The 20,485-nt window shown below is 45.6% G+C and overlaps 1 protein-coding gene across 1 annotated transcript in view; it reads right to left on the bottom strand.

Annotated features, from left to right (window-relative positions):
• The window catches only part of DLGAP3 (DLG associated protein 3), a 51,609-nt gene that overhangs the window by 2,314 nt on the left and 28,810 nt on the right, over nucleotides 1–20,485 (bottom strand). Inside the window, exons 3-11 of the mRNA XM_036745090.1 lie at nucleotides 19,286–19,491; nucleotides 18,979–19,051; nucleotides 16,824–17,025; nucleotides 16,429–16,440; nucleotides 15,719–16,050; nucleotides 12,440–12,525; nucleotides 8,898–9,388; nucleotides 3,411–3,502; nucleotides 2,944–3,087 (exon numbers count right to left, since the gene is read on the bottom strand). Coding sequence (XP_036600985.1) covers nucleotides 2,944–3,087; nucleotides 3,411–3,502; nucleotides 8,898–9,388; nucleotides 12,440–12,525; nucleotides 15,719–16,050; nucleotides 16,429–16,440; nucleotides 16,824–17,025; nucleotides 18,979–19,051; nucleotides 19,286–19,491 — 1,638 coding nt within the window. The remainder of the gene's footprint in view (nucleotides 1–2,943; nucleotides 3,088–3,410; nucleotides 3,503–8,897; nucleotides 9,389–12,439; nucleotides 12,526–15,718; nucleotides 16,051–16,428; nucleotides 16,441–16,823; nucleotides 17,026–18,978; nucleotides 19,052–19,285; nucleotides 19,492–20,485) is intronic.

Genomic DNA, 20,485 nt, shown 5'->3' with positions numbered 1-20,485 from the left:
TAGATTGTTTTCTGGGTTGGTCTGCCTTGAGCCTGTACCCTAAGCCTTTCTGCCTTGGTAGGACCTACCAGAACTTTCAAGAGCCTAGGGTCACCTCACCCACCAAAATAGGGCATAGGAGGACTTGGAATTTAATAGGGATACATGTAAACTCCTGCACTTAGCTTTGAAAAAAAAACAACTATGCCAGCAGAGAGTGGGGCTGATGTGACTGGATAATAGTTCATGTGAAAAGGATCTCAAGCTCTTGGGGAATCTCAAGCTAAATATGACTCTACTAAGTAGGAGTCAAAGGAGCTCCATTACCAGGAGTAATGTCCAAAAGGAAGGAAATGTTTAACTTGAAGATAAAATGACAGGAGAGAGTTTGGAGTGGGGGAAAGTTACCAAAAAAGCAGAGGCCATGTCTTTGTTATCTTGTCCTATTAGCTATCTCAGGGTCAGGACCTGAAGGACAGAAAACTCAACTACCTTTCATATGGTGTATGTGAGGGGAGAGGCAGGAGCCATGGCTAAAAACATCCAGGGATGAACTAGTACACTGAGTTGACATCAGGGAGACTGCCTATAGCAGAGAAACTAATCAGAAGGAAGCAAAATAAGAAAAGGCCTTGGGCTAAATTGGGTCCAGATGGAAATACATTAAGGTCAAGAACAGTGAGTGGATCCAAAGGCATAAGTTGCTACATTCTAAGCAAAGAGCACTGGTCTTGGAGCCAAAAGAACTGGTTTCAGGTCCTGGATCCAACACTTACTTAGCAGTGTGACACTGGACAAGTCACCTCTTTGAATTTTGTTTTCCTCCTCTATAAATGGGGGTGGGTTAGTGTAATGCCAGGATGATCCACCTCAAAGGGTGATGGTGACTGGAAATTTTCTGTAACTATAAAGGGTTATCATTACTATCACCTGCATGAGCCCAGGTGGACCTACCCTTCTGAGCCGGAAACCACAACTTTTCCATTGGGCTGCCTAAACAACAGCTCCATTTGCAGAGGGCCAGAGTCATCTTTTCTATCTCCTCAAAACCTAGCACAGTACTTGGTATATAGTTGGTGAAATAGTTATTGAATCAATGAATTATATGATCATTGCCCTCAAATATCTGCAGGCTGTCACAGAAAGTGATTAGGTTTGTTCTACTTGGGTCCAGAGTTGAGAAACAGGAGCAAGGGTGCTTTCCCTTGTTCACATTCCACCTTTGCCACTTACTAACCATGTAACATTGGGTAAGTGACTTATTCTCCCCAGGACTCAATTTCTGTGACTGTAAAATGGAGAAGCATTGTGACTAGATCTCTAAGGTTGCTTCCAGCTCTAAATCTATGCATGTTAGTTATAGACAGATTTCAACTCAAGATAAGAAGGAATTCCCTTACAATGAAAGTTATACTAATTGCTGGTGTGGTTTAGTTGTTTTCAGTCATGTCCAACTCCTCATAACCCCATTTGGAATTTTCTTGGCAAAGATATTGTAATGGTCTGCCATTTCCTTCTCCAGCTCATTTTGCAGGTGAGGAAACTGAGAAAAATGGGGCTAAGTGACTCGCCCAGGGTTATATAGCTAGGAAGTGTCTGAAACCAGATTTGAACTCACAAAGAGAAGGCCTCCTGACTCCAGCTCTGTTACTCTATCCACTGCACCACCTAGCTGCCCATATAATAATAATAGCTAGCATTTCTATAATACAAAAAGATTTACAAAAAGTGTTATTTTAGTTGGTCCTCAAAACACTACAAAGTAGATGTTATTATCATCATCACGATTTTACAGGTGAACAAGCTGACCCTGAGAGAGGTTATGTGGCTTGCCAGAGACATGCAGTTAGTATCTGAGGCAGGACGGATATATCTATCTACTATCTATATACTCTATCTACTGTGCCACTTAGCTGCCCATAGACTGGCTCAAGGAAAGATCTTTGAAATTAGGGACCTTTTTATTTAAGTCTTTGCATCCCTAGCACCTAGTAAAGCACTTGACACCCAGCAAGCACTTGATAAATGCATGTTGATAATATGATCGCCAGAAGTAGTAGAACACAAAAATGGCATGAAGGAGCTGTCTGTGGTCCTGAACAGCACTACTGTGATGAACAGCTTCTGAAACGCAGAAAGCGGGCTAATGTATAGTAGCCACAGTGCTGTGTGCCCCAAGGAATACATATTGAGCTTGTAAACAAATTGCCTTTGCCAGGCAGCTTTCTGATTATCTTGACTAGCTGCTCCTGAGCTTAACTGAGAAATTTCATCAGAACACGACTTTCAAAAAAGATCTAATGACAGAACCACCTTCTTGGAGTGTCCTGTCCTTGTACTGCATAGAAGCCATTCTTGACTGAGTACATTTTGCTCCCAGGCAGAGTCCTGGGCACTGGTTCAGGGGAGGCATGATTTTGTCTCTTTTATCTCTGGGAAAACTGGATTCTTCTACAGAGAATTATTCATCTGTGTGTATAGATGTGGAGCTGAAAAGACTCAGAGGCTAGCCTTTAGCTGGTCAGGATGCCAGGAATCAGACACCAGTGGTAAGAACTGATCTCAGGCCTCATGATTTTGAGGTTCTAAACCTCTTAATTACTATGAGAAGCAATCAGGGAGAAATGACACTAGTTGAAGTGACGAGATGACTCCTATAAGGGACCTTGTATGGAGGATTTCTGCACTGGTAGGAAAGTTGGACCAGTCCTTTCTCCACCATCTTCCCAGCTTCTATATAGCTCTGGAAAGCTCCCTAGGATGTGTATGTTTATGTATGCAACAAGTGAAGTATGGCTGTCTTCAGTCCCGCAGGAGATGAGAGAGAAGAAAGTCTTCCAAGGAAGTCCCTGGTAGTAGAAGCTCAGCAGGGGAGAAGGTAGTCTTTCCAGGGCATCTGAGGAAGAAGAACCAGGCCTAGTGCCCCAGGATACCCCAGGAGGCTGTTTATCTGAGATCACCCACCTCAGGCTCCAGGGGTTTCCAGTTGTTGGCCTTAAGCTGCTGTAGCTCCAAAAATTTGAGGCTCACATCTTCGATGGCAAGTTGCAGGAGGTCCCAGAAGCCAGCCAGGTCCTGGGAGGTGGGCACAGGAAATGAGGCTGGGTCCTGCAAAGGTAAGAGAAGAGAGGGATGACCCAGGCCCGGGCATAAGGCAAGGTTACAGAAGCTTTCCTCAACCCCCATCCATTAGGAAAGCAGAAAAAATGCAAGGGGAACCCGACCACTCAGCCGGCCTGACAGTGGTCAGAGGGGAAGCTACTGTAACTCTGACAAGAACTACACTTCTGGCCCCAGAGGCTCTTGCATCACATGGGCCCCCTCTCCAAACCCCAATTCCACAGAGAGAGCTCACACACTTCATTTGGCAAGACACAAGCCCCCTCTCATAGAGGCACCAGGTTCTGGCCCTAGAGGAGGAGGGCACTCACCATGCTTTGCTGGCACAGCCGGAAAAACTGCTGCACTTTCTGTGACATAAGAAGCTGGGCACTGCCTACTGCGCTCCGGATCTTCTCTAGGACTAAGAAGGACAAAAAAAACATCAATTTTTCTTGAAAAAGATACCTCTAGCCCCAGTCTCAGGCATCTTCTCCCACCTATGATCTTCACCATCTCCAGAAGATCTGCTGTTTGTCTCTACTGCCTCATTAGTCACGGTTCACCACAAGCCTTTGATTCCCCACACACACCCATTTTTTTCAGTTCAAGGACCTTGTCTAGTTCATTAAGAAAATCGAGGCCATTGGGATGAGCTCTACTGTCTACCCTGATCCTCATTTTTACCTCTGCCTCTGTCTATCTTCTCCTTTCTCCCTTCTAGTCTCAGAAGATGAGATGACTTTCCTCTTTGCTAAGGCTAACCTTCTGCCTGCCGTTGTGGTCCCACCCCCTGCTGTCTTCTATAAGACCTTAATCCTTCTATCATCTCCTGCCTCCTGCACCCCCAATCTCCCTCTTTATTGTCTCCTTCTCTTGTTTTACAAACATTCACATGTTCTGCTTGTCTTGGAGAAGGGGTTGGGGGTGGGGAGAAGATCACTTATCTCAGCTGCTACTATACAGTTCTTTTCCATTTATGACCACACTTTTAAAAGTAGTATTCTAATCCTCCTCCCATACTCCAATCCCTGTTTCCACTTCTTCAACACCAATACCTCCTCATCTCCCTAAATCTGACTTCCATAGCCACCACTTTCTCTCCAACGTCAATAATGACCTCCTAACCACCAAAGCAATGACTTTTCTTAGTTCTCATCCTCTCTGACCTCTCTGCTACATGTAACACTATTTGAACACTCCCCTCTAAATGCACTTTCTTCCCTTGGCTTTGGTGACACTGCTCTTTCCTGTTCCTCCTTCTCCCTCTTTACAATGATTTTTCTCTTGCTTTCACTAGATTCTCTTTTCTTTCGTGGTCTCCCTGGCTTCCTTTAAGACTCCGTTCAAGTCCCACTTTCTGTAGGAAGCCTTTACTGGTCCCTCAGATGGTAGTGCCTGCCCCTCTCAGACTACCTTCCATCTACTCTGTATATATTACTTCTAACCTACTTATTTATATGTTGCCTTCCCCATTGGAATGTAAGCTCCTTGAGGCCAGGGATAATTTTTGCCTTTCTTTGTATACTTGGTGCTTAGCATTGTTCCTGGCACATAGTAAGTGCTTAATAAATGGTTTTTGACTGAATGACTCCTCCCATCCCCTAAATGGCATCATTCTTCACAGTTCAGTCCTCATCTGCTCATCTCTCAGAGAGAAAGTAGAACTCCCTCAGAGAGAAGGAGCACTTTCTGTACCTGCATCCACAGTGGCAGAAGAGATTTTGGGGAAAACTCCTGGATTGGAAGTCAGGAGACACAGTATTCTAGTGCCAGCCCTGCCACTAACTTAATGCGTGATTTCATATTAAGTCCCTTCCTCTCTCTGGGACTCAGCTTTCTCTTCAGTAAAATGAGGAGGTAATAGTAGATGATCTCTAAGAACTCTCTTAGTTCTAACATGGTATGATTTAAAAAAAAAATTCACATCTGAAAATCTTATCTCCCACCATTCCCCAATTGAGAAATGGCCAAAAGATATGAACAGGCAGTTTTCAGAGGAAGAAATTAAAGATATCTTTAGGCATGTGAAAAAATGCTCTAAATCACTATTGATTAGAGAAATGCAAATCAAAACAACTCTTAGGTACCACATCTCTCCTGTCAGATTGGCTAACATGACAAAACAGGAAAATGATAAATGCTGGAGAGGATGTGGGAAAATTGGAACATTAATACATTGTTGGTGGAGTTGTGAACAGATCCAGCCATTTTGAAGAGCAATTTGGAACTATGTCCAAAAGGCTATAAAAATGTGCATACCCTTTGACCCAGCAATACCACTCCTAGGGCTATATCCCAAAGAGATCACACAAGTGGGAAAGGGACCCAGATGTACAAAAATATTTATAGCAGCTCTTTTTGTGGTGGCAAAGAATTGGAAATCAAGGGGATTCCCATCAATTGGGGAATAGCTGAAGAAGTTGTGGTATATGAATGTAATGGAATACTATTGTGCTATAAGAAATGGGAAAGATAGATATGAACTTAATAATAACCTGGAAAAACCTACATGATATAATGCTGAATGAGAGGAGCAGAACCAGGAGAACATTATACACAACCACAGACGTATTGATTCTGTGATGACTAACTTTGATAGACTTGGCTCTTCTCAGCAATACAAGACTCAAAGATAGCTCCAAAGGACTCATGGGGGAAAAGCTAGCTGCATCCAGAAGAAGAACTGTGGAGCCTGAATGCAGATTGAGGCAAACTATTTGCTCTCTTTTTTTTCTCTTCTTTTTGGTTTTGTTTCTTCTCTCTCATGATTCATTCCATTGGTCGTAATTCTTCTTTGCAACTTAACTATTGTGTAAATAAGTTTAATGCAAAGGATTATGTAGCATCTATATTTGACTGCATGCCATCTTGGGGGGAAGGGGGAGAGGAGGGAAGGGAAGAAAATTTGAAACTCAAGAACATGTAGAACTAAGTGTTGTAAACTAAAAATAAAAAATCTAATAAAAAAAGAGGAAAAAAAAGAAAATCTTGTCTCCCAAATCGTAAGAGCCTTGAAGGCAGAGACCATATGGTCTTCCTTTGTGTCCACATGAGAACCTGCAGAAGACCAGGCAATGGGAATTATATAAACATTGGGAATGCTCTGTTTTATGCTTAGCTTGACTCTGTGAGGGTGGTTGCGTCATTTCATGTGCCTATGACCTGTATGTCCCCTAGAATAAAGAAAGCAGGTCTTAAGAACAGGAGCCTGTAAAGAAAGGAGCTTCTTTGGGGATCAAGTAGGTGTTAGGCTGATTTAGCCTTCCTCAGTGATGATTTTGAACAGGGTCTCCTTTCTCCTCTCCTTTTTCTCAAAGAGGAAGACCGTAATCAGGTAGCAAATGATTCTGTTGGAACATTTGGAAGCAACACTCAAAGCCTGCCATACCTGATCGGCTAAAAGTAATGCTGGGATTATGAAGCTGACAAATGAGTTTGGTCCAAAATAGCTGGTTAAAGTCTAGCATTCAATAAGCCACAAAATCCAAACTACTGGAAAAAGGACTTGGTATTCGTAAGAATATAGGTCCAGAGGTCATCTTGTCCTTTTCCTTTATTTTACAGAGGAAGAAACTGAAGCCCAGAGAGATTAAGTGACTTGCCCAAGGTCACATTACAAGTGGGATTTGAATCCAGGTCCTCTGACTCCAGAGCCAATATTCTTTAAGAATTGATGGGAGAACTAGAAAATGGTTTAGCATAAATTATATTTAGACAAGGATTTTTACCCATATACTATCATGATCTCCAGACGGATATTGACCCAAATATACAAGGGGACATCATAAAAAAATTAGAGGAGAATGGGAGGAGGTAATTTTTAGATCTGTGGTTAGGACAAGGATTCATAACCTAGCAAAGGCTAGAGATTATCACAAAAGATAAAATAGACAACTTTGCATAAAATTTTAAAGATTTTATATATAAGCAAAATCAATGCAGCTAGGATAAGAAGAAGAGCTATCACCAAATAAAAAGCTTTGCAATCTAATAATCAAGATACCTAGGGAATTTACACAAATATATGACTAAACTCACTGGCTTAGTCACCAATCAATCAATAAACAACTATTAAGCACCTACTATGTGCCACACTAAGTGCTAAGCTCTAGTCATGTCAAATCACTAGGAATAACCTATGGAAAGAAAGGGTATTTTCATTTGAGTCCATATTGAAGGAAACACATGGCCCTGAGCTCCAAGTCTTGGGAAATTCAGCTGGACTATTTGGCAGGACTATAGCTAAATAAGGTGGGAACTACTGAGTCACAGGTAAAGTCTTTTATTTGTATTTCTGATTACTTCACCTTCCTGAATTTATGTTCTCTTTTCTCTTTTTAAAATAAGCCCTTAAAAAGTGCACATTTGGCCTGGACTGTGCAGTAGCCAGGGGGAAAGAGCAGAGGTGGAGGAGAAGGACCCTTGAACCAGCACACCCAAAGGGAAAGTGGCAGTGACAGAAAAGGGGGAAATGTCATTAGAGATTAGACATAGCAGAAATTCAGGGATCAACCAGGTCAGGGGCTTGATGCCTGTGTTGCCACATGAAGTAAACCAGAGTAGTTGAGTCGTGAGGGTCAGAGGGCAGAGCCATGGCCAGCCTACATCACCCTCTCATGCTAGTATTGCCAACACAACAAATAAAGTAGGAAAAAGCAAAACTTCTGAGTTGATGTTATCAGCCAGATTATTTCAGAGGTAATTATTTTCACAATAAGGCAAAAGAAAAAGAAAGAGCCAGGTAATGACCCTATGGCAGAACAATGTGGCTCTAGGACTTCCCATAAGTCTCTTGTCCTTTGTATGGTATATGTATCTATGGAAGCCATGTGTGTCAGACTGTGATATGAATTGCCTGGGATTTTGGAGGGGCACAGGGAGCATGAAAAGGATTGACAATGATGACTGTATCACAAAGACAATGAGAGCCACATATGGGATGACACCTTCTAAGCCCTTCCTCCATTCTCTTAAGTGGAACTATGTCTGAGACAGTGGGACTGGAATAGCCAGAAATCACAGGATCCTACTACCCTCAAACCAGGTTTAGACATCTTAGAAGGCTTAGTTTACCAGATAGTAAACTTCTTGAGGGCAAAGGATGTGATTTGCTTCCTCATTGTTATCATCCCCCACGCCAAGCACCATTCCTATGCTTAATAAATGTTTGTGGAATTCAGAGAAGTTGGTTGAATTAAAAGGACTGTACCATAAAGGAATCTGTGAATGGAAGGCACAGTCCCTCTGAGTCAGGCCACAGATGTGATTTTTCTCAAAAGTTGAAGCCTCAGCTTCAGGGCTACAGCCCTGGACAATTCTTTACACCCCACCTCAGACCAAGGAAGGAATACAAAATGATGTTACCGTGATAGGAAGAAGGAAAACTCTCTTGTCAGAAATGGGAGTGATCCCTCCCCAAACGTGACTAATAGAACTGTGGCTAATCCACGAAGCCATATGTCCTCATTCAAAAGTTAACTGAAAGTTGGCTGTAACGTCATTAAAATAATAATAGTATTCACATAATGCTGTACAAATATTATCTCATTTGATCTTCACAACAACCCTGGGAGGTAGATGTTAGCATTATTCCTATTTTACAGGTGAGGAAACTGAGGCAGAAAGGAGTTAAGTGGCTTGTGTAGAGTCACACAGTTATTAAATGTCTGAGGTTGAATTTGAATTCGGGTCTTTGTGACTCCAAGTCCACCACTCTATCCACAGAGCCACCTCGATGCCTAGTGAGATGCAAATAAGACCCCTCCCACGCCACAGCAGGCAGCCTACTGACTGAGGTATCCCCTCGGCCCACTTACTCTCCTCAGGCAGGTCGTAGTCTTCTGCTTCCCGCTCCATCTGCTGGCACCAGTGCTCCATCTTCTCCACCTCAGCCTGCAACATCTTGATGAACCACTCACCATCCCTGGGGCAGGGGGAGGCACGGCCAGAGTCAGGGAGGCTGCGGGAGCCACGCTCCATCCACGAGTCTCGGCGACCATGCGTTGGGGCCGGAGTCGGGGCAGGGGCTGGGCCGGAGCCGGGAGGCCCATCTGGGGCAGGTGGCTCATAGGACAATGGGTAGCCCTCTCGGTAAGCCCACTGGCCCTGCGTGTGGACGGTGCGGAAGACAGAGTAGGCAGGACCTCGAGGCCCCGGCTGCGGTTCAGAAGCATGCCGCTGGAAGGAGCGGCCGAACTGCAGAGCCTTGTCCTCTGTAGCAACGGTCGCCAAGCCAGCCAGGCCTTCCAGCTCCAGGTCTGCCTGTACTCCGGCAGTCACGCTGTTGGAACGCTTGAACCGGGCTCGCCTGGCCAGGGAGATGCATGTCAGTCACCTCTCAGCTCTCTATCAGCTGAGTTCTCCCCCCCCCAAAGGCCCTGCAAACCTACCCCTCTCTCCCTGGCCACCTAGTCTAAGTCCCCCAGGCTCTGCCCCTTTCTTCCCTCCCACCGCTGTCTCTCTGTCTTATCTCATCTTCTCCTCCATCCCAGATCCTTTCCTCTTCATGCCCTTATGTTTACCTAGGCATGTCCTCTTCCCATATACCCCCACAGCCCTACCCCCTCATCTCCTCTCCTTTCTCATCCTCTCCTCCCAGTGTCTTTCAGGGCCTCCCATCTCCCTCTTCAGGCCTTGCCCTTTGCCCTTCTATAGCCTAAGCCCAATTCCACACATCCTGGAGATACTTCTCCCTCTCCCAGGACTCTCTCCAGCCAAAAGGAACAAAGAGAAGATTGGAAGGAAATGTGGACCTCCTATGGAAAGAAAGCCACATGGGCTCTGCCTGAAAAAGGTCTCGCTAGTCCTGTTATTTTAAAAAGAAGGATACTGAAGCCCAGAGCATTTCAATGACTTGCCCAGTCACATAAGCTGTAAATAGCAGAGTGGGCAATCAAACCCAGGTCTTTTGACTCTCAATCTAGGGCTCTTTCCACTACAACTCATGAATCTTAATTTCCCAACTCAAGCTTTCTTCTTATAGCACAATGGAAAGATCCCCAGGCTGGGAAGCTAGAGACCTGAGTTCGAGTCTAGACTCTGCTACCAACTCACCATAAGCATGAGCAAGTTACTGAAACTCTCTGGGCATCAATTTTCTTATGGGAGGGGGCACCGGGAAGGCCTCTTCTAGCTGTGATATTCTGTGGCTCACATTTCTCCCACAGCACCCAGCACTGGGTTTGGGTACACACTAAATGTTTATCATACTGAATTCAATTACTGGAAGGACTCAAAGAGGTCCTGGGAAGGATTTTCCCTAACAAACAACTCCCCCTGGGGGGATGCAAAGAAACTAAATTTGAATTCCATTTCTGCTACTTGCTAACAATGTTGTGACCTTGGGCAAGTCACGACTCTTCTGGGCCTCAGTTTCTGAATCTGTAAGATGAAGGCTTTGGGTTAGGTTATCTCTAAGGGCCTTTCCAGTAATAGATCCTAGGATCTTATGAGCTAGGCCCAAAGCCAAGGACCCAGGCAAGCGAGGAGCGGGGGACAGGCAGGGACAGAAGGGGGTGTCTGACTCCTTAGCCCCATCTGGACTGCCATATAGAAAAGAATGGTTTGGGAGCCAGACTCTGGGGCTCCCTTCTGCTCCCCACCCAGTTGTTCCCTCCCTCTCTCCTTTCCTCCCTTCCTCCCTTGCAGCTGCCTGGGAGCCTGTCACCATGGCGACCAGCCCTGGATAGAGGCCACAGAACCTAAGGAGAGATGTGCTGCTGGCATTCAGTCTCCTATCTCTGCCTCGTGGCATCCCAACTCTCCCCCACACCCCAAAGCCAAGAAGGGATGAGGGGAATCAGCCCCTGGATCCTGAAATGGAAATGGAGTTGGGGGGAAAGGGAGGACACGAGTTGAGAGTCCAGAGGGAAGGGGAGGGTCTAGGAAGACCATGGGAGGATGCACAAGTCAGCCTGTGAGTGGGACAGTAGCCGATATCGTGGCACTGCCGTCCTCCCAGTCGCCTCCGGATCATCGCTGACCCCTCCCTCTGCCTCACCCTATGTGCCCAAGCTGTTGCCAAGATTCTTCTTCTAAAAAAACTCTCCCGTTCATCTGATCCACCCCCACCTCTCCACTCACACAGCTACCATTCCAGTACAGGGCTTCATCGCTTTTTGCATGGACTAGGGTAACAGCCAGGTCCTAATTGGTCTTCCTGATTCAGTCTCTCTCCCTCTCCATTCCATCCTTCATGCAGTTGCCCAAATAATCTTGCTAAAGTACATGTCTGACTAGGTCCCTCCTCCACTCAAAGAAGCTCCCCATTCCTTACAGGATAGAATTCAAACTTCTTAGCCTGGCATTCAAGGCACTAGGGCAGGGGTGGGGAATCTGCAGCCACGAGGCCACATGTGGCCCTCTGGGTCCTCAAGTACAGCCCTTTGAACCCAAACTTCAAAGAACAAATAAGTTTGGATTCAGTCAAAGGACTGCACTTGAGGACTTAGAGGGCCACATGTGTCCTCGAGGCCACAAATTGTCCCCATCTTTATAGTTCTACCCTCTTCAACGCCCCCCCCCAAATCCAGGCTAGGTAGTACCCATACTATTCTCATAATGTACCATTGTCCTTCCATGGCAATGTGGTGTAATAGAAAGAACCCTGGACTGAGAGTCAGAAGACCTAGTTAGAAATCCTGGATGCTTATGACTAGATGTGATACTAGACAAGTCACGTCCTTATCCTACCCCCAGGAATCTCAGTTTCCTGATCTGCAAAATGGGGATAACATTTGAATTCATGCCCTTTCACCCACTCCCCTACACACATACACAAAGCCTAGTTCCAAGGTCACCCTCTCCTGGGAACCTTCCTTGACTACTCTTGCTCACAGTCATCTCTCTCTTCTCAGGAACCAAATGGCACTTGGGGTTGGAAGGACCGTTTATCACTTAGCTGTACTCTAGCACCTCTCCAGGTTTCAGCTTATTTTCTGCTGGTAGATTGTAAGCTCTGGACAGTTATCATATCTGTATTTTCTTTGTCTCCCAACATACTATTGGGCATACAGGAGACATTAATTAAAAAAAAATGTGTTGACTGGAGCTGTAAATAATGGAGTTAGTAGTGTCATCTACAATCATTTGATTTTGTTGATTGGTTACTAAGTTAAGAAATAAATAAAAATAAAATCTGTTGGTTTATTGAATGACCTGCCCACTGATGCCCTTGGCCATCACTCTGACTCCATACTGCCAAACAGGGCCTAATCTTCATTATAACAAGAGAGGAAGAAAAGTGAAACTGACTCATGTGACACTCAGGAGTCAACAATCTTTGCCCTAGCCTGACATATCTCCTGGGGATAGAAGTTGAAGAACGAGGAAATGGAAGGACAGTCGCACACTCATTTACCTCTTATCCTCCTCTACCTGGACCCCAATGGAGTGGAATTCTCTCCGGCTTCTTGTCTCTGTGTCAGAGTCTGAGATGGTCTCTACCTGAGAGGAAAAAGAGACACAGAGTAACAACTCTGCCCTGTATCCAACAGGCCCTTTGCTTGAGGGAGTAAGCAGTAAAAGCTTCCCAGGGAACAGTCAACCAGCTGAGTGCTGGTCCCCCAGAATCTCTCTGGCTAAACAGAATATTGGTTGAAGAGAAGAAGTATGTGACAAATTTCTCATGATAGCCTGGTGAATGAGACAGAGGGATGTGAGCTAAAGGAGCATACGGTATGGCAGATTTGGAATGGCTAGAATGACTGAATCCATTAAATGGTCATGTCTACCTGGAGGGAAGTTTCTAGTGGAGTGCCCCAGGTCTCTGATCTTGGCCCCGTTCTGTTTGTTTTTTATAAATTACTTGGCTAAAGACACAGATGATATACACTTATTAAATTTGAAGAGAGAAGACATGAAACTGGGAGGGGCAGCTAACAGGATCAGGACCCAAAAGGTCTAAGGGTAGAACTTTAGGGCAAATCTAAAAAAAGAAAAGAAAAGAAATTTAATAGAGATAAATGTAAAGTTTCACGAAGATTCAAAAAATCAACTTCATAGGTATAAGATGAGAAAGGTGTAAACAGATAGCAAGTCATCTGAAAAAGATTTAAGGATTTAATGAAATGTGAGCTAAATATAAATCAACAGCAAGATGTGTCAGCCAAAAAAGGGAAGAAAATGTGCAAAGAGGCAAAATGTAGAAAGCATGGATGGTGATAATCCCACTATACTTTGTCTTAGTCAGACCATACCTAGAATACTGTGTTGAGTTCTGAGCACTATATTTTGTGTGGTGGAGGGTTATATCCAAGAGTGTGCTGGAACCAAGTTCTAAACAGGTTGGGAGAGCCGATTATTAAATGTCCGACATGAGCATTCATGCCTCAGAAATTGACAATTGCTACAAATCAGGACTTGCTTTATTGTTTTACTATATGTATTTATATTTTTTATTTTATTTTATGTTTTAATTTTTAATTTAATTTTATATTTAGATATTATCTAGACTAGGAAAGTATTACTAATACAGATTAAACTTAAACATGTGGGTACCTGTGTTTTGTCTAAAGAGCCTGGTTGTTAAACATTTACCAGCACACTCCTATACTGCTCTATAAATATTGCTTGAGCCCAACAGGAGGGCAGTATAAGGCCCAGGGAATGAAGTCATCACCAAATCCAAGGCCTGGTGACTGTAGGCTAAAAATAATAGGGTTTGCGTAGGGCTTGATATCCATTATCTCATTTGAACCTCACTACACCACTGGTGCAGCACCTGCTACACTCGCTATAAAGCTATGCTCCAGCTGACTGGCTATCAACCACAAATAGCCAACTCTCTTCAATCATCTGAATGACTGTCACAAGTTAAAGGGAGCCAAACTTGAAGCAATAGCTGGAGGTTGCCAAGAGGTAGATTTTTGACTCAATGTGTAGAAAATCTTCCCAATAATTAGAGGAATCCCAACACGAAATCCCTTGTGACTGTTGTTGTTCGGTCGTTTTCAGTCACGTCCAACTCTCGGTGACCTCATTTGGGGTTTTCTTGGCAAATATACTGGAGTGGTTTGCCATTTTCTTCTCCAGCTTGTTTTACAGATGAGGAAACTGGGGCAAAGAGGGTCAAATGACTTGTCCACGGTCACACAACTAGTAGGTGTCTGAGGCTGGATTTGAACTCAGGAAGAAGTCTTCCTGCCTTCATGCCCAGGTGCTCTATCCACTGTGCCCCTCGATAACCCTTCCACTCTCTATCATGGCTCACCTTCCTTCAGAAGCTGGAAAACACTCACCAGGTGTGGTAGAGAGGAAATTTCTGCTCAGGTAAGGACTGGACTGCATGCCTTCCAAGGGCCTTTCCAGCTCTGACATCCTGTAAGTCATGAGGACCAAAAGTCCTGGTCATAGAATCCAGTGAGAGGGGAGAAGGCCAAGGTTCTGGCTTTGGAACCTATCTCAAGCTGAATAATACAAGGAAGATATTTTCAGGTTGGGGTAGGATCAGTCTTCTCCCAAGGCAAGATGGTGGAGTCATGGGTAAGTCAGGCTGAGACTGGAGCCACTCCCATCTCTATAGCATTTTAAATTTAGGTCATATAATAACCCCATTGGCTCAGCTAGATAGTGCAGTGAATAGAGCACCAGCCCTGGAGTCAGGAGGACCTGAGTTCAAATCCGGACTCAGACACTTGACACACTTACTAGCTGTGTGACCTTGGGCAAGTCACTTAACCCCAATTGCCCTGCCTTCCCCCTGCAAAAAAAAAATAATAATAACCCTATTTAACATATGAGGAAACAGGCTCACAAAGGTGAAGTGACTTGTCCAAGGTCACACATCTAGACCATTAAAGTCAGAATTTGAATGTAAGTTTTCTGACAACCAATCTAATACTCTTTCTTTACACCAGGTGAGAGGTAAACTGGGTAAGAGGGATATTAAGACTGGAAGTTGTGTTGGGCATTAATGGTCCAATTAGGGATATCCCGACATGCAATTCCTAGACTCTATGAATTTAATTAATTCAATTCAGCAAGAACATATTAAGGGCCTACTAGATGCAAGGAACTGAGTCAGGAGATGAGGTTATAAAACTGAAAAACAGCTCTCACATTCTGCTGGGAGTTAGAATATGTAAATAGATAAGAAAATACAAAAAATATGACACTATTTTTGAAGGCTATGAAAAATTGCTTCAGTCTGAGAATTATGTAACCAAGAGACGATCTTTAAAGTTGCTACATTTAAGGACTTATTAACAAGACACAAAGTGTTGGTGGCAGAATTCTTAGAACAAAATTAAGAAAATGCAAGAGAAATTGTTGAGAAGGAAATTTCTAACTAGAGAGATCAAGGAAGGCTTCCCATGGGTGTAATAACTAAGCTGAGCCTTGAGGGAAGCAAAGGATTCTGAGAAGCAGAGATGAAGAGGGAATGGATTCCAGATGTAAGGAACACCCTACGTAGACCCAGAGATAGGAGATGGAATGCCAACTTCCAAGAAGAGAAAGGTGGTTCATTTGGCGTTTTGCATAAAGAAAAATAATGTCAAGTCGTGGAAAGGGAGGCCAAAGCCATGTTAGAGAGGGCTTTAAACATCAGAGAACTCTTTGTATTCTATCTGGAAAGACAGAGAACCCAAAATAAAATTAATTCAGTTGGTCCTCCCCTCTTACATTCCTTCCCCCATACCTGTACCCCAATGGAAGGCCTCCATTTGCGCTGCCTGGCCAAGCTACGAAGCTCTTCCCTCCCAGGGATGGTCTTGATGATGAGGGTGGGGGGTTTGGGACTAGCCCGAGCTGGGACTGGTGCCAACTCAAGGGTCCGGGTCCCTGTGGGAGGGCCGTCCAAGCCATCAGCTGAGCTGCAGCGCCGGGTGGGTTCAGGAGCCCAGGCGGGGCCCTCCGGGGGTGGGTAGCTCTCATGAGCAGAATCGGTACTGCTTTGGGCTGTGATGGAAATGCGCGGAGGAGTCTGTCGTCCTGCAGGGATGGGCGGTGGGGCTTTTCTGAAGTTAAAGGCTGTGGCAAGAAAATTGACGGAAACATGAGAGTATGGACACAGTGCTACTTGACCTGAGGCACATGTGACCGCATGTTAAAACACTTGTGGCCTGTGGGGAAACACATGAGTAGAATATTCAGCAACATCAAGCCCCCAGGTAGCGTAGGGATAAATGTAGCTCCCATTTGTGAACAACCATTCTGTTGCGATGTGTTTTCCCACCCATTCTGTCATCCAATCTTCACAAGAGCTTTGTGGGACAGGGGGAGAGGGGGAGGGGCGGAGGGTGACAGGACAGGTATATTATCCCCATTTGACAGATAGGAAAACCAGGTCTCAGGGAAGGGAAGTACATTGCCCAAAGTCACATAGCTAGTAAGTAAAAGACATGGGACTGGAACCCAGTCCTGAGTCCAGCAGGTAGGGGTCCAAGAATGAGCTTCTCCTATGATCCCCACAGCCAGAGAACAAGACGCAGCCCAGCAGATGAGTAGCAAGCTATCCTGGTTAAACAACCTGTCCAAGACACAGATACACGCACATACCTAGCATTCTCCCCTCATGTTCCCCTGGCAGCCCTGGGATGATATTCTCTATTTTACACATGGAAAAACCAAGGCTTAGAAAGAAGTGGCTGGCCCATGATCACCCAGCAGATGAGGGATAGAGCTAAGTCTAGATCGGAGGTCTCCTGGCTCCCAGTCAAGGTTTGTTACTCATCCCCAAGGCCAGCTGAGAGGGGGAGGCAGGCATAGGTAGTACTCACAGGTGCTGGTCTTCAGGACGCTGCTTGGCCCTGCTCCCATGGGGGCAGTGAGGAGGGGCAGGCAGTCGTCATCCTGTGAGCAGCCGGCCTGGATGGCCCGGAGGTAGCTGTGGCTCCTCATACGGAAGCAGCCGGGTAGGTCCAGGGCGTCCACTGCCTGGGACTCAGGCTCCCCAAACACCGACCCACACACGGCTTCAAACTGTTGGCTTAGCTCCTCGCTGAGCTGGTGGAGGTACAGGAGAGGGGGGATGGGTCAGGGAGGAGCATCCTGAGTAGGGCGGCCCATACCCCAACACTCTTAAGGACTGCAGTTGGAGGTTGTTAACATATTCATGTTCACAGTCTGCATAAATTATATATCTAACTGTACTCTTCTCTTCCATTTAGGTTAAATGAAATCTTGGGGTTTTTTCCACAAAGAGAACAAGTTTCTGCCCATCCCTGGCTCCTCTGCAGCCAAGTCTCCAACCCCTCAGCATTCCCTTTGAGAGTGCCCCCACCTCAACCAAGCAATCAGAACCACCATGCCTCCCTCTACACACACCTCCCAGGCCCTCCCAGGATCCCAATGTCACATCTGAACGCCTGCCCTCTCAGAGCCCGGTTCTCGACTTGCTGACCAGTAGAACATAAATTCACAATGAATTTTGAATGACTGATGCCCTTTCTTTGACATAATAACCCTCCAAAGGGACTTTGACTTTTAAAAGGCACATCTTATTCTTAAACCCAAAGAAATGAATTTCTAATAGTAAAAAAATCAAGCCTAATTTGGCAGGGAGAAATAATAAGGGTGGATCTTAGCACTCCCTTCACAATGATAATTCTGGCATGATTTGACAGAGGACTAGAAGGTATATCCCAGAATGGGGTTTCATTACCCCTTATCCAGACTATCTTATCCTAATAAGTTTCCTCATCTCTATTGATCTTCCCTTCCAATCCATCCTTCACACCGATACCAAGACAGTCTTTCTTATGCGCTGATGATCTGACTGAAAAAGCTTTGGCTCACTTTCGCCTATTGGGTAAAGTGTTAACCACTTACTAACATGCAAGGCCCTCCAAAATCTGGCTCTGCCCTTCCTTTAGAGGCTTCCCCTCCATGTCCCAGCCAAAGTGAACTACTCTCTACCCCCAGTAAACAATAGGATCTCTCACCTCCATGCCCATGCTCCTGCTGTTCCCTAAGCCTGGACTGCCTTCCTTTACACTCCTCACCTATCAAATTCCTGCCAATCCTTGAAAATCCAGTTCACATGCCATTTCCTCCATGAAGCCTTCCTGATTTCCCCTCATTGAGGACCTTCCCATCCACTCCCCCATAGATCTTAGATAGCATTTTGTTTATACCTCCCTAATTATAGAGCAACATTATGTACTGGAGTGATGCCTGTGTGTCTTCTCCTCCTACCAGACTTTAAGTGGCCTGAGTGCAGGGTCCATATCCTGTTTAAACCACTAAATCTCCCCCAGCCACCCAGCATTATGACCTGGAAACAATAGACGCTTCATAAATGGCTTGTTGCTTTCCGCATCTAATCCTGTACTATCTGGGGAGGGAGAGGGAGGAAGGAACAGAAGAACTGTATCGAGTCGATGCCAGAAACAAGGGGGTAGCAGGTGGAACTGGACAAATGTGGCTGAATCCTGGCCTGGGGAGCTCAGCCTCAGATGGTGATGGGCCCAAAGCTTCTTCGGAGCAAAAAGAAGCATTTGTCATTTGGCCTGGGCACAGCTCCCAGATCGCAGATAACAGGTGTCGTTTGTATACTGGGGCCAGTCTGGCGGTCAGATGGGAGCAGGTCCCAATATTCAGTGACAGCCACTCAGTGGCAAGATTTGAAGAGGACATCTTTCGATCAGGTTCCAAAGACCCTTATAGCAAGGGAAATCTGTATCCCTCAAAAATTCCACAGCCCTCCATAGACGGCGCAGTTTGCCTTAATGGCCGCAGAATAATCTCAGATTTTTGTTTCTGGCAGAAAGGGATGAATCCAAAAAGGCCTGACTGGGGCGGGGGGAGGGGAGGGGTATGAAACTGGAGGGACCCCAGCAGGAGTTCAAAGGCCTGGTTTTCCCAGTTCCAACCTGACTCTTGCTGCTCATCAGGACGGAAGCTGATTCTCCCTCCCTCTCTTCAGGCTTCTATTGGGGAAGAGTCCCAGTAACTTACCTGTCCTGTGGTAAGGGAGCGGCCATAGCCAGGGGCCCCAGGCCGGGGGCGAATCCGGGGTTGCACACAGCAGCTGGAATGGGTATAGACACAAGAGTCAAGGTGGGGTTTGACGGAGGGTCCCCAAAAAGACCTTATAGAGGGAAACTTGATCGAGAGCAACTATAGAGGGAACGCCAGGGAAAGAGCCCACAGTAATGAGCCCAGAGAGAGCCCCTGCATACAGAGCACTGGACTAAGAAGGCCCACGAAGGGGCCTGGGTTACCTCCCTGCCAACCTCCAATCCCCTGCTGGCCATCTCCTTACTTGATCCGAGCCTGGTCCACACTGGATGAACGGCGATAGGCGTAGCGGCGGGCAGCTCCCTTTGGAGACATCTTGGGGCTGCCATCTGAGTCACCGCTGTCCTCATCCCCCATGGCCTTGATATAGCTACCACTTCGCATCCTTCGACACGGAATCTCCCCATCCTTGCCCCCAGTTGGATAACCCCCCCATTCATCATGGGGCACCTGCAAAGAACAAGGTAGTAGTCTCAGCTTCTTTAGGACAAAAGGACCTGTCCCTCCTCCCTTAAAAAAAACTCAAGGGAATTGTGACTATCTCTCTGTCTATACCTAAACCCCACTTCTACCCCCTCTGAGCTCTCCCTCGCTCTCTTCCCTACCTCACTTTCCTTGACCATTCTCCCAGACTGCTCTTATCCAAACAGACCCTTATCCTGGCCACTCCCTTTGTAAAGTTCCCTTATCCTCCCCAATCACTCCTCAGTGCCCCATCACCCTATTGATTCTCTCCTTACCCTGCCTTCACCCTTCTCAGTTCCCTTCTAACTCTAACTCCCCCCTCAATATCTTTTCACCCTGACCAGAACCTCTCCGGTGCTCACTGAAGTCAGGACCAAGTGCCTAACTTTGAATTTATTCTTCATCCCTCCTTCTCCATCACCTCCATTATATTTATATGACAAATCCTGTAAATTTTTCCTTTTAATTTTCCTAAGGCATAAGTCTGACCATGTCATTCCTCTGCTCCAAAAGCTTCTCTGGATTCCTATTGTTGCTAAGATAAAATTTTGTTATTGTTCGGTTCATTTCCAGCTCTTCATGACCCCATTTGGGGTTTTCTTGGCAAAGATACTGGAGTGGTTTGCCATTTCCTTCTCTGGCTCATTTTAAAGATGAGGAAACTGAGGCAAATAGGGTTAAGTGACTTGCCCAAGGTCACACAGCTACTAAGTGCCTGACAGCAGATCTGAACTCAGGAAAATGAGTCTTCCTGACTCCAGGCCCAGTGCTTTATCTACTTTGCCATTTAGCTACCCCTTTAAGATAAGATACAAACTCCTTATCCTGGCATTCTAGGCCTTCCTAGATAAGGTTCCAACCTTATTTCACCCTGTGCTCTGTGTCCCAGCCAAACTGAGTGACTCACCAACCCCTGGACACATCTGGTGCTTTTCTGCCTTAAATGTTGCTCATTATGTACCTCCCTCTATCCATTCAT

This window comes from Trichosurus vulpecula, chromosome 2 (genome assembly GCF_011100635.1).
Source record: "Trichosurus vulpecula isolate mTriVul1 chromosome 2, mTriVul1.pri, whole genome shotgun sequence".
Taxonomy (NCBI): Eukaryota; Metazoa; Chordata; class Mammalia; order Diprotodontia; family Phalangeridae; genus Trichosurus; species Trichosurus vulpecula.
Note: the sequence above shows the minus strand (reverse complement) of the source record. Positions and strands in the feature narration are given on the sequence as shown.